The sequence below is a fragment of the Ambystoma mexicanum genome, chromosome 6p (genome assembly GCF_040938575.1).
Source record: "Ambystoma mexicanum isolate Mex_15411 chromosome 6p, UKY_AmexF1_1, whole genome shotgun sequence".
NCBI classification, from domain to species: Eukaryota; Metazoa; Chordata; class Amphibia; order Caudata; family Ambystomatidae; genus Ambystoma; species Ambystoma mexicanum.
The window spans coordinates 1,458,044,185-1,458,058,478 of record NC_090935.1 but is presented as its reverse complement, the minus strand read 5'-3'; the positions used below and the strand labels follow the sequence as shown (position 1 = coordinate 1,458,058,478).

Genomic DNA, 14,294 nt, shown 5'->3' with positions numbered 1-14,294 from the left:
CTTCTTTTCCTTGAATATTATGCTGCACACATAGACGTATTAATCAAGCAGTGTAGAAGTTGGAGTGAGGGTTCCCAACAATGATAGCATAGCCATAATAGTCACTGTACTTGATCAGCCCTGAAAGGCTGGTGAGCAGGGAAAATGTTCGGTTACAAGGTTGGACAATGTTGAAATGTACTGAAATGAAGAAAAGTTGGTCTAAATTATTCATGTTTTTACCCAAATGTGTAGGGGATGGGGCGGAAGGGGATCTTAAGTTACCGGACTAGGGGGTCAGCCATTTTGGAAATGTTTGGTTCATGTTTGCATTCCGAGTTTGCCTCGTTAGAAAAGCTCATATAGCTTTAAAAATCAGGCAATTTGCACTTTTTTCTTTTTTCTCCTTTGTTGATTCTTTTGAGCTGTATTCCTGTGTTTGGTGCTATTCTTATGATGGTAACAAAATCAATGAAATACTGTTTAAAAACAAAAGAAAAAGGCCTCTGCACTCCTGTGGTCAGTGAATGTAACTGCCCATCCAAAACCATGTGAAATATAGCCAGATATACCATATAATATTTCAGCTTTTTGCACCTTGCCCTTTCCTTTGCCATGCCAAAAGATTTTCTCCTTTCAAGGGCATCCTTGCTTTAGTCACCATAATCTTGTGGCCATTCCAGGAGATGTCCCCAATTTCACGAGCCCTTTTCAAAATCATTTCTTTTATGGGGAATCAATGTCTATGTCTTTGGCCTAGTGCAGGTTTTGGCCCTAGGCTTCTATGCACCCTTTCCATATTCAGTACCATTTTTGGATCCAGCTTGAGTATAGAGAACAGTGCCTTTTGCAGGAAGTCCATGGGTTCCCCCTCTCCACATTTTCAGGAAAGCCAGCAATCCTGATGTTGTTCCTTCTTGGGAAATGTTCCTGTTCAGAGAACTTCAGAGTTAACTTTTCATTTTGGGTTTGAAGATCTCTTATCTGATCAGCCATCCTCAGGACCTTTTGATCCACTGATGTTAGGTGCGTCTCCGCCGTGTCTATCTCGGAGGTCAATTATACATACCTTTCCTCAGTATTAAACAACTTGGTCTTGATTTCAGCTATATCAAGAGTCACCATGGTTAAGAGGTGTAGCAGTGTGCCTTCTCTTCTTTCAGATGTATCTTTGCCACCCTTTTGCCTCTTTGCTGGTTGGGATGTCGCGACAACATTTGTGTCAGACATTGTATTGACAGAGGGAGTCTTTAGTTACAAGGCACAGGAGAACAGCTCTCAAGCTGCCATCTCTGGAGCTGACAGTTCTAGAATCCTTACTCTTAATCTTTAATGATAGCTAGGAAGCCGTCTCTTTCCTCCCCTTCATGGCTGGGGTCAGCCACCATTGCTACACAGTCCCACAGGGTGAAGGTGAGTTTTGACAATGCACAAGAGGCATTGGCAGACTTTAGAGCCATGCTCCCTGCAGAGAAGATATTCTGCACCCAAGCGTCCATGCGCTTGTCATCCCTGTCCGGTGGAATAGTGGGGTATGACGACTGTTTAGTGGACGTTGCCACCTAGACTACCAGCCTTTCTGGTGTAGGATGCTTGGACAAATATTCAGGGTCGCTGATGGATGGCCTATCTTTCTTGGAGACATTTTTGCTAACTGCAGCAGTAGTCTCTGGAGTTTCCCAATTTGAAATATCCTTTTTTTGCAGAGCAATATGAAAGGGCAAGATGGGAACTTTCTGCGGACCGTGGGCCAGGATGTCTGTTAAATTATCTTTCTCGAATGGGGGAGCAGGCCTGCTCCATCCTAAAAACTCACTACCTTGCTCATTAATTGCCTATATGAGGCATCAGCTTGATCAGAAAGGTCTAGTTTTCCAAATTCCATCTCAGGTGATGTATTGACACCACCAGCTGTCTGCAGGTTGTCATACAAATCTTTAATTCTGGACTCCTTGGATACTAGGGCTCCTGGGACATTTGGAGTACCATACTGTAAGCCAAAAGGAGGAGTGTTGTCATCAGAAGGCTCATGTTATTCATAAATTGCGGATAATGCCTTAAAGATATCCTTCTTTGGCAAATGCGTATAAGCCTTCTTTTGTGCCCTTGGCAGCTTTGATGGCTTCGAACCTGCCGTCGACGACTTTGAGGCCAATTAAGTTTTCGATATTGGCGTTGATGATCTCGACACATGTTAGTGTCGAAGTTGTCAAACTCTTTTTTATTGATAACGCCTTTGAAGGTCTGGATTCTCGACTTGTCGAAGCTCTCGACAATTATCAGGTCAAGTCCTTGATGGCTCCCGATGAAATTCTGGTCTGCGTCCCTGGCTCGAGAGTGCACAGGATTTCGCCTTCAACTTCCCTTTGTCGTCTTTATGCAGAGAAGCCAGGGCATGTTTTCTCTTCTCTTTCTTCAAGGGGGTCAGGGACTCCCTCTCAAACATTTTTAGCCTCTCTCTCCGAAACTCTTCCCACTGAGCCAGAGTGCAGGATATGGTCGGCATGTGATCCTCTCAGGTGAGGAATCACTCGAGGCTGAAGGAGATCTATAACGTCTCTTCTTTGCCTTCTTTGATGACGTGATCCGACTCCTGGATGGAGATCTTTTTTGGATCCCTACCATTGAGGAGAATCTATCAACTTGTCAGATTACCGTTTTTTTGAAAGACTTGCAAAAGATTTTGAAGGGGTCCTACTCACCACTTATTTACCTTTACACTCCCTTTGAGCCTTATCGGTCATTGCCTGAAAGGAATCACACCCCGTTGTGCGGTGCTCCATGTCCAGGCACCATAGGCATACGCGATGGGGATTGGTAATCAACATTTTTGCCCCACAGCCTTGACATTGTTTTAAACCCGTCTTAGGCGTTGAAGGAGCACACAGTGAAGACATTTTTGGATTTAAATTCGAAGAACCTAAACGTGCCGTAATTCTCTCAAAGTGAAAACTGCATCGAAAAAACAGAACTGAAGCCAACGGGCGCTGTGCAGGCTACATATACTGGTGATGACGTCGGCCCTCAAGGGACATCGAGTTGAACGGACCAGTGCACAGCACCCTCTGTCGAGGAAAACTTTTACCAAAGCAGCTGAAGCTGAAAAGGAAATATCAAAAGATGAGGAATATGTGGGAGGACACGATCCATTCGAAATAGGTTTTTGGACACAGAACGGTACACTCTTTTGCTTTAGACAGACATCTAGTTTAATAAGTCAATAGATAGTACTTTTTAATTTAGAGATGACCAGATTCTAACTAATGTTTTGATATCAAACATTTAAAAGTTTTTGTAAATAAAACATGCTTATAAGAAAGGAGCACAATTAGTTTGTATTAGTATACATATTACATATGGATTACTCACCTGTATTTAGCCCAGCCTTGCTACTTGCTTCTGCTTCCCGACAATCCTTTAGGGATAGTTTCTCATCACTTTTTATCTTATGTAGGCTATCAAAACTGTCAATGGTGTGATCTAGTCCATAAAAGCAGAAAACAGAACCTTAAGAATCTCTATAGTGTGGAAAATGCATCACCCCTCTGATTAACCACATCTGATTAACCACAATACTGTTCCATAAAAGCAGAAAACAGAACCTAAGAATCTCTATAGTGTGGAAAATTCATCACCCCTCAGATTAACCACAATACTTTGTGATTTGCATTAAGTTATTTGACTCTGCTGAGTGGCTTTTAAATAGGTAATGCCACCGATGTTTTTCCTATTGATTTAAAGTCAGACTAAGTAGTCTCCTCTGGGATTGAAGCAGTTTAGAAATAACAATTTATAATCTTAAAGGGAATCTACCAATACCATTATTCACGTACGATGATGCTTCGCTGCACCAGGAAACAACACCTAGGGTGCTGCAATAGATGATATGCACAGTGGAGAACTGTAAGATCAATATCCTAATTATCAACAAGACACATTTAAAATAATGGTATTTGCTTCAAAATAGAAAAGCAAACAAATCAAAAGGTTTGCATTGGAAGGTTTTGGGATGATAGTACGAATGCTCCACAAGAGTACAGGAATGAGTAGTGGCTAAACAGCGTATTCAGCCCTACACAACTACTAAACCAGCAGGGATCCGATCATGAAGGTGAATCAGACAAAGCCCGATTTGTATACCCCTTTCACCTTTTGTGGTAACGTGGTCGGAGGCCAGGCTATACTCTTCAGGAGGGTTGTGATCCAATACAAGTAGCAACCCAAACAACCTAAGTACAATGGTTCTAAAATAAAATAATGTAAAAATTAAGATTTTATAAAAATAGAGACTTTTAAGCAAACAATAAAAGGCAAACAAATTATATAGAAAGCAATAGAAAAATCCTACCCCTGTCAAAGAATCATCAAAAATGCAGACTTTTGTGAAAGGGCAGTCTGGGTTTAGGAGCAGAGGTGTTCAGGCAATAGATTGGGAAAATTGTCAGTGTTCAATGATAGGTCTTTGAATCTTTGAAACCAAGGTACAGTAAAGGGGCTAAAAGCAGCACTGTTGATCCTGTAGTGGCTTAGAGTGCATTGAGCCAGGCCGATCAGTCTCGAACATGTCTCGAGGTGACTAAACAGGATTCCAGCTGGATTGTGGTCCCAATCCTGGGGTCGAGAGTATGGTGAGTCGTCCTGTTCTGCAGTCCCACTCCAAGGAGATGGTTTGGGGACAAAGCTCTCTCCTCTGCCTTAAATGCCTTTTACCTTCACCTCCTTGGCAGAAGACTTTGGGGGTAGACTGCATCACAAACAGAGGTCCAGAGAATTTGTTTTGTTCTTCCGAGAGTCCAGAGATGACTAAAAGAAAAGGGTGTGCCTGTTCCGTGTAAAGGCAAAATGTCATATGTCATTGATCCATAGAAAGCCTGATGTAAGGGGTTCAATCCTGGCTATCGTAACAAGTGCCCTTTGCCTTTTCACATCACACCCAGAGTGCTTTGTTTGCAGGAAATGGGTGGAGAGGAAGTGGTAGAGAGTCCTAACAGAAACTAAAATGGTGGAACTCTCTGCCCACCTCTCACTTCGAGCTACTCTAACTCTGCCCCCTTTCCCATGTCTGTTGACTTCAAAAGGACTTGAATGGTCAGCACCTTTGTGTGCGTGTGGCTTTGTTATGTCAGTGCTGCTTTTGAAGCACCAGCCCCATGAGACCTCCCTGGGGGAGGTTCCTGTGCCTTGGAAGGAATGTGTTGCCATTCCTGCACGTGGATCAAAGAGGCAGCATCCTGGCCATTGTTTCACATAGCAGCTGTGGAGAGAGTGAAACAAGACACTAATACATCTCAGTCCAACCATATTTGGGCCCTGTTCACAGAGCGGACACTAGAGTGATATCAAATTGCTGTGGTTGTATAATTGTATGCTCTTGGTAGTCACTAGACTGACTAAAGCATACAATTAGTAGATTTGGAAACAAAAGATGCCGAAGATTATTCAGCTACTAAACCAGCAGTGACCAATCATGAAGGTGAATAAAACAAATTAAAAAAAAGATTATAAAGCCTCCTCTGCCTACAGGAACTTTTATCTATAACACACCAAAATATGATGCAGCATTTTTAGATCACTTTCAACAACTCTTTGTAGAAATCCAGTCTTTATCTGTTATAAATATTCTCTCATATTGTGATATTAATCGACAATTGTTGGTCTTAAATCCACAAATCAAGGAAAACCCGTCCTTCCACGAACTACATTAGATTACCCCAGGTGAATTACAAACTTTGAATGGCTCCTATCACGAGTAGGTTCTGTCCATAGCACCAGACTGCCATTTCATTAGTTTTATGAGAAAGTCTTATGGTGTCTTGATTCTCTGTCCTGCTAGATCCACAAAAAAAGACAGAACTTAGCATACTTAAAAGAAAAGGTTTGTTTGTATGTTTGTTTATTTATTTATATTGCGCAACCAGACCCAAGGGTATACGGGCGCGAAGGCAGAAAGAGGGTTGTTCAACTTAGGTTACATGGTGCATATAATCATGGAATACAGCTTATTGTTACAATGCTGTAGACATGCAGCGTCAAAGAATCATGAAAGTATGTACAGTAAATTTACAAAAATGCAGCAATGACAGATAAATAGAACCGAACGAATATACAAAATATACATACGGCTGCTAATTAGAGTGCATCTGGCATGCGTCACATTTAAACTCAGGCAAGGTGGCATGCAATAAGCATTGGTTGGCCTATAAGGAACAAGTTACTTACCTGTAACTGTTGTTCTCCAGCATGGGTCTGGCATGGATTCACATGCTCATGAATATTCCCCGTCGTCAGGCCGGGAATCCTCGGTATAGAAAAAATCAGTATCAGTTTCGTTTCTGATCTGTCTTTCTCAGTAATAACCAATCACTGGTCTCTGGGTCATACTGCCCCCAGCCAATGACTGCCCTCTCCCTAAGCCCCGCCCCTGGCAGCCATCCTCAGATTTGGTAGCACGTGAAGTGGCAGTATGACCCAGTGAAGAGCCGCAGAGGGGTAGGCGGGAGGGTTCGCATGTGAATCCATGCCAGACCCATGCTGGAGAACAACAGTTACAGGTAAGTAACTTGTTCCTTCTCCAGCATGGGGTCTGGCATGGATTCACATGCTCATGAATATAAGAATAGATAGCAGTATACACATGCACAACCACGGGAGGTGGCAAAAGGCTCAATATCAAGCAATACAACAACTCAACATTAAGCAACTCTTACCTCCTCATCAGGCTCACCTTAGGCGAACAGGTTGCGCAGCACTGCCTAGCAGACTCTGGAATCCTCCCTGGAGTCCCGGTCGACGCAGTAGAATCTCGTGAAGGTGTGCGTCGACCTCCACGTAGCAGCCCTGTAGATGTCGAGCAGGGGCACACCAGACAGGAACGCCATAGTAGCAGCGATCGCTCTGGTCAAATGGGCCCTCGGACGGCCCGGCAACGGTCGGTTTGCCAACCGGTGACAGTGCATGATGCAGCCGGAGAGCCATCTGGAAACTGAAGTCTTCGAGAGAGCCTTCCCTTGATTCACAGGTCCAAAGTTCACAAACAGCTATGATGTCTTCCGAAAACTCTTCGTGCGGTCCACGTAGAACTTCAGTGCTCTAGCTACATCCAGCGAGTGCAAAGTCCTCTCAGCCGGGTACGAAGGCGACGGGAAGAAAACTGGCAACACCAAGGGCTCGTTGAGGTGGAAGTCCGACGGCACCTTGGGCATGAAGGAGGGGTGCTTCCTCAGCACCACCCTCGTGTCATGAAAAGTCAAGTATGGAGGCTTGCAAGACAGGGCCTGGATCTCTCCCACTCGTCGCGCAGAGGTGATGGCCACGAGGAATGCTGTCTTCCACGACAGAAACTACAACGGCACTGAATGCATAGGCTCGAATGGGGACCCCATGTGCCTAGTCAGCACCACGTTGAGCTCCCACGCCGGGGCAGGGGCCTTCACCGGCGGGAATGATCGGAACAGTCCTTTCATAAATTCCTTCACCAGTCGATGAGACCACAAGGACGCCCGTCCTGTAGTTCTGGTGTAACGTGAGACGGCAGCCAGATGTACCTTGATGGAAGCGTGAGATAGGCCAGCCTTGGCCAAGGACAATAGGTACGGCAATACTTGAGGGGCCGTAATCCGCAGAGGGTTAATCTTCTGTGCACGGCACCAGACAGAGAACCTCTTCCATTTGTGTCCGTAGCACTTGAGAGATGAGGATGCCCTGGCCTTCGTGAGAACCTCTCTGCAGTCGGCCGGGATGTTGTATCCTCTAAACTCTAGTGCTGCAGGAGCTAGGCCTGCAAGTTCGGCGACTCTGGTTCGTGATGAAGAATGGCGCCTCCTTCTCTGGAGAGAAGATCCGTGTCCATCGGCAGCCTGACTGGTGTGGACACTGACAAGTCCAGAAGGTCCGGGAACCAGATCTGCCTCGGCCACGCCGGTGCGACGAGGATCATCCTGCACCGGGACCTCTTGAGCTGTTTGACGAGCCGGAGTAGCAACGGCAACGGCGGGAATGCATAAAGGAACAGGCCGTCCCAGGGGAACGAGAAAGCATCGCCCATGCTCCTCGGTTGGGGAAACCTGCTGGCGAACCTCTGGCACTTGGAGTTCGCCGCCGTCGCAAAGAGAGCGATCTGTGGTTCGCCCCATCGTCGGAAGAGTCGGTCCACTTGATCCTGGCGCAGTTCCCACTCGTGGCACGAGCGCAGCTCTCTGCTGAGTGAGTCGGCGATGGTGTTTGTTATCCCTGCCAGATGAAAGGGTACCAGAAACATCCCTTGGGCGACGGCCCAATGCCACAGATCCTGGGCTTCCTTGGATAGGGCAGGGGATCTGGTTACACCCTGCTTCCGAATGTAAAATATCGTGGTGGTGTTGTCGGTGAAGATCCTTACCACCTTGCCCTTGAGGGACGGAAGGAAGGATCTGAGGGCCCAGAACACTGCACGGAGCTCCAAGATGTTGATGTGGAGAGTCTTCTCCTCCGGGAGCCAAAGGCCTCTCGCGTGGAGACCCCCAGTGTGCGCTCCCCAACCTTCCAGGGAGGCATCCGTCGTCACCGTCACCTGGTGGGCCGGGGCTAGGAAACCTGTTCCCGCCGTCAGATGAGAGCGGACACCCCACCATCGTATCGCCTGACGGAACGCTTCGTCGAGCGGGATCCTGTCCTCGAAGCTGTCCGTCTGGATCCAGTGGACGTCGAGGAATTCTTGCAAGGGCCGCATCCAAAGTCTGCAGTGGAGCACCAGATAAATGCAGGAGGACATCATTCCGAGGAGGGACTTGATAAACCTCACTCTGGCCACGTCCGTGGCCAGCAGACGTCGCACCATTCCTAGGATGGTCCTTATCTTTTCCTCCGACGGTGAGGCCCGCCGCGCCACTGTGTCGAGCTGTGCTCCCAGAAACAGGGCGACTTGCGACGGGACCAGGTGGGATTTTGGAACGTTGATGGAGAACCCCAGGTCCGTGAGAAGCTGGACGGTCTTCGCAGTGTGTTCCACGGCGAGCTCCCTTGCCCGTATGAGCCAGTCGTCCAGGTAGGGGTAGACGTGGATCCCCTGCGGCGCAGCCGCACCGCCACAGGTGCTAGGCACTTGGTGAACACCCTGGGCGCCGATTTTAATCCGAACGGGAGGGCCTTGAACTGGTTGTGCTGCCCTTTGACCACGAACCTGAGGAACTTTCGGTGTCTCTTTAGAATAGGGATGTGGAAGTATGCATCCTCCAAGTCCAACGACGACAGGAAATCGCCCTACTCCAGCTGTCCCAGCACGTGCTGGAGGGTGACCATCCGGAACTTCTGTGCCTTGATGTATTTGTTCAGTCGTCGCAGGTCTAGGATGGGACGCCATCCTCCTGTCTTCTTCTTTACGATGAAGTATCTTGAGTAAACTCCGGAGCCCCGAAGCCTCTTTGGGACGAGCTTGATGGCACCTTTCCTGAGCATCGCCCTTACTTCCAACAGCAGTTGAGGGATGTGATTTTCCTTCCTGGCCATGGGAGGAATGCGGGGGCACCTCTTCTGGAACTCGAGGGCGTGCCCCAGGGCCAGGGCGTCCAGCACCCAACCGTCGGTGGAGATGGACTCCCACACGCCGACGAACTTCATCAGCTGGCCTCCCACCGGCGGTCGGTTCAATCTTGCTTGGAGGCCGCTTTGCCTGCTTGACCACCTTGGTGACGACGGTGGGATCCACCTGACTTGCCGCGTCCCCTGTAGGCCTCCTGCGACGAAGATCTTGCCGCTTGACGGTACGTAGAGGAGCTGCTGCCGGCTCCCTTGGAGGCACCCTGTCTGCCTCCAGAGCTCCGAAAGGACGGCCGTCGCTGTTGGAGCACACCCAGTGCACGGGCCGCGTCCGTCTTGATCGCCTGAAGGGACTCATCAACCGCCTTGCCAAAAAGGTTGTTCCCATCGAAGGGCATGTCCAAAACCTTGGTCTGTACATCCTGGCGGAAATCCGTCGCCTTGAGCCATCCTCGTCGTCTCAGGCAAACGCCGTTGCCCAACTGACGGTAACCGGTGTCGGCGATGTCCGTAGCCACCGTAATGGCGTGGTCCAAGGCAATCTCACCTTCCTGTAAGATTTCCAGGGCCTCAGCCCTCTTGGCGTCCGGAAGGAAGTCCAACAGAGGGGCGATCTTGAACCACAATTCCCTGTCGTAGCGGGCTACGATGGCCAGGGCTTTGGCCGCCTTGATGGTCGTCGCTGCAGATGAGATGACCCGTCGTCCCATCGCATCCAGCTTCCTACCCTTGCCGTCTGGCGGGGAGGTTGAAGTCGAGGCCGATGCCCCCCGCTTTCTTCTTGGCCGCCGCCGAAACGACCGAATCCGGGGTAGGTTGCGCCCTAAGGCACAAGAGGGCAGCGTCGGGGACCCCGTACTTCTTCTCGTACCGGTCCCTCTTCGCAGGAGCCATGGCAGGGTTCTTGAGGAGGGCGAGCCCCTCATCCCAGATGTCATCAAGAAGCGGTACGGCGAGGACCGTCTTCCTTTTAGCCTCGCGCCGTTGGTAAAGGAACCCTTCCTTCTTCTTTTCTTCGGGGCAGAGCTGGAAGAGCTCGGATGCCCTGGAAATCATAGCATGGAAGGATCCAATCTCGTCGGGTGGGGACGCCCGGGCAGGGGGCAATGGGGGACACGTCCCGTCGTCGCCTCCGTTGTCATCCATACCCGTCGTAGTCGTGTCCATGCCTGTATCATCCCCGTGGGTAGTGGACCGGGGGGAAGGCAGAGAAGGCCGCCGAGGCGGGAGAGGAGGCCTAGGATGCGTCCTCCTCCTCTTAAGTGGTGGGCTCTCCGAAGGTCCTGGCTCCGGCTCCCCCGTCGGGTCTGGCTCAGGTGCCTCCGCCGGGGGAAGGGGCAACCTAGTCCTTATCTCCGAGCATAAGGACTGGATGGCTGACAAAATGGCCGCCGAGGTGTCCTGCGGCGCCGGAAACGACGAGAGCGAGGGCTCTTGAGGAGCCTCGTCTGCGACACCGTCGCCCTCGTCGTTGCCCTCGTCGGGATCCCTCCCGATGGGCTGGGCCTCCTCCACAACTTGGATGAGCTTCTCTTCAGAGGTCGTGTCCATATCCACGATGGCCACCAGCCACTCCCCCATCCTTTTCAACGAGGACTTCGTGGGGGTCTTCTCGATGGGCCTGAAAGACGACTCCCTCCGCGGTGGCAGGGAGACTCTGGTACCTGAGGGCGCCTCCACTGGTGTAGCCTCCACAGGCTGAGCCAGGGCCGTGGCGACATCCTCAATCGAGGTCTTAGCAGGGTGAATTAAGGCCAACGTCACCTTCTGTACGCCTGGGGCCTTCACCTTGGGGGGAGGGTCCGAGCCTCGCTCCCCCTCTGCCGGAATCTTCGAGATCGACCAGGGCCTCTCCAGAAGTTTCGCCGGATTCTCGGACCTCCTCTTACCTGAGCCAGAGCGTTGGCTCGTGGTTGATGGCGCCGGGGAGGATGCGCCGTGCCTGGCAGCCAAGGAGCCCGACCGTTCGGCGCTCCCGGTGCCCGCGGACTCGCGGTGCTTAGCCTTTTGTTGGGCCCCCGTCGCCGGGGCACCCTCACAGGACTTAGAAGACCGCTCGGACTTCTTTTTCTTCTTCTCGCCTGGGGGGCTCTTACCTTCCAGCCAGTTGGCGAGACGGAGGTGGCGATCCTTCATGGTCCGCTCCGACATGTTCTCACAAAACGCGCAGTCCTTTTCCTTGTGCGTCTTGTCCTCATGGAGACAGTAGAGGCATAACGAATGCTCGTCCTCCTTGAAAACGTTCTGAAGCTGGCATCCAGGGCAGGTCCTGAACAGCTTCCGGGGCGTCGAGCTCCCTTTCTCCTGGGCCATGTCCGGGTAGGCCTTGGTACTTCTGGAATCCTCCAAAAGCGTAACTCGACGAAATCTTCACCCTTGAGGGGCGTAGAAACTCTGAAACTGATCCCCGTTGATCGGATGTAGAATCGGTGGAGCTTGAGGCTCTATTTAACCGAAAAAATGAGAAAATCTCTTGAAAAAAGCGCGAAAACGCAGCAAAAGCTCGAGAGCTACAGCACGAGGACTCCCAACACTTGAAAGTGCGGTAAAAATCTGAGGATGGTTGCCAGGGGCGGGGCTTAGGGAGAGGGCAGTCATTGGCTGGGGGCAGTATGACCCCAGAGACCAGTGATTGGTTACTACTGAGAAAGAGATTAGAAACGAAACTGATACTGATTTTTTCTATACCGAGGATTCCCGGCCTGACGACGGGGAATATTCATGAGCATGTGAATCCATGCCAGACCCCATGCTGGAGAAGAAGGCTATTGTACAGCCTAAGAAAGATTTTTCAGCGAGGATCTTTGCTGCCGCATCAGACAGTTCACAGATTTTTAAATGTATCGCAAATTAACAGGTAGACGCAAGATAGAACTCTACTATTCAGTCCCAAGATATGTGCGACAAGTTGGCACCATTTTTTGCGGAAAAAGTGGCTAAATCACAAGAGATAATCAAAGCTGATCCTAGACTATTCACATGTCAGCCTGACCCTACAGCACGTGACTATAGACATTTTAATAATTTTAACTCCCGTCAGCGGCAGATATAATAAAGAAAGTTGACAGGCTTAAACCCTGTGGTGCTTCTCTAGATTCTATTCCTCCCAGACTTATTAAACAGCATGTTGCATTGCTGGCAGAAGATCTGGCTAACATCATCAATGCCGCTTTACAAAGAGGTTGTTACCCTACTCGTTTGAAGGAGGCACAAATCTCTCCTCTATTAAAAAAGTCGGACTTCGATCCAGCTATGTTAAAGAACTATAGGCAAATTTCCAACCTCCTTTTTTTTTAAAGTAAAATCATGGACAAGGTGGTTGCTAAGCAATTGTCTGACTTTTTGGAGGATGGACATTTCTTAGCCAGTATGCAATCTGGGCTCCGTCCTCAACATAGCACAGAAACGACTGTTCCATTTGTCTGTGAAAAATTGCTGGAACTACGGAATAAGGGCAATCCTGCTGCTCTTATCCTCCTAGATCTCTCCACAGTATTCGATATTGTGGAGCACCATATTTTTTTTGCAATGGATAGAAGTTATAAATATTTCTGGTTCTGGATGAAGTAATTTGTAAATCGACAACAGAGGGTCCAGCTCGGCATCTTTGTTTCCACTAGCCAGCCAATTTCCAGCAGTCTGCCACAGGGCCTCCACGTTATCTCCCCTCTATTTTATTATTTTTTTGTGTGCATTTAGAGACAATTGTAACTTTTCACATTTATAAAACACTGTTTATCCATAAAACGCTATAAAACAAATACATTATGAAGTTGGAAAGAAAAAAAGAGGAAATATTAAAACACGTCATATCTTCCGAAACAAAGATTATCAATAATATTAATTCATAGGTAGAGGTGCAGGTACATGAATACAAATCGCAAATTCAAACAAAAGGATTCTGATCATTAAAAAGAGCATTTGTCTCCAGTTGGAGCCAATACCATGTGAAGATGCACGACTCTCTAAAATACACCCTATTCGTTTGATTACTTCCTTTTAAAAAGCAATTAATGCTAATGACAATCGGTCAAGAACTCATTAGTCTTTGACATTATGTGTCAGAGTCTTTTCATGAGGGTCGGGCAGTGGAGGATCAAATGCTGCAGCGTTTCAAGTACCCCTGTGTCACATAGCCTGCATAGGCGTTGTTCTGGTGAAAGATGTAGACGTGGACCTACTATCACCAATGTATGCAACAAATCCAAACAGAACTTAGGCAACTATTGCCTATGAGATGGTGAGGGAAATGTAATTATGCATGGTATTGGTGAGCGTAAATTCGGGAGGTTTCCAGCATATTCTTCGTGTAACTTGCAGACTTTTTTTGTAGAACCACAAAAGTTTTTTAAAAAAGCCTACCTTGCCCTACTTACAATGAGGTCTTGCCCTACCTCAACAAAAATACTAAGGATCCGGTAAGGATGTCCTTAAAATAAAGTGTCCACCGCCCTGTGTCTAAACCTTTTTCCGTCCCTTACACTTTCAAACTAACTAAGGAAAACTGGATGCCTCATTAACCCAGAAGGAGGCCTCTCTTATTATGGATGTAGACTCCAAGGCATTTTTTGAAAGAATATGTAGTTCTAATGTCCACTGCTTAAATGTTCAGACCAATTTAAAGAAAACACAGATCCCCAATCTTCTGGAGGGAACCTCTTTCTTGGTTCTTGCTTCAACTCACTGGCTCGCGCTCTGTGTTAACAGCTCTTCATATCTGGGGAGCTCGAGAGCCTGAGCAAGATGGCAGAGGGTTAGAGGAGCTCCACTGATAGTCGGCATGTGAAACCGACTCTCACCCC

General features: G+C 48.5%; 1 protein-coding gene across 5 annotated transcripts in view; it reads right to left on the bottom strand.

Annotated features, from left to right (window-relative positions):
* Positions 1 to 14,294, bottom strand: part of LOC138510528 (zinc finger protein 25-like) — an 887,940-nt gene that overhangs the window by 193,919 nt on the left and 679,727 nt on the right. For 4 of the 5 annotated variants that reach the window (XM_069626249.1, XM_069626250.1, XM_069626251.1 and 1 more), the window contains exon 8: positions 3,349 to 3,459. The exons of the other annotated variant lie outside the window; for it this stretch is intronic. In XM_069626249.1, coding sequence (XP_069482350.1) covers positions 3,349 to 3,459 — 111 coding nt within the window. The remainder of the gene's footprint in view (positions 1 to 3,348; positions 3,460 to 14,294) is intronic. 5 annotated transcript variants of the gene reach the window in all.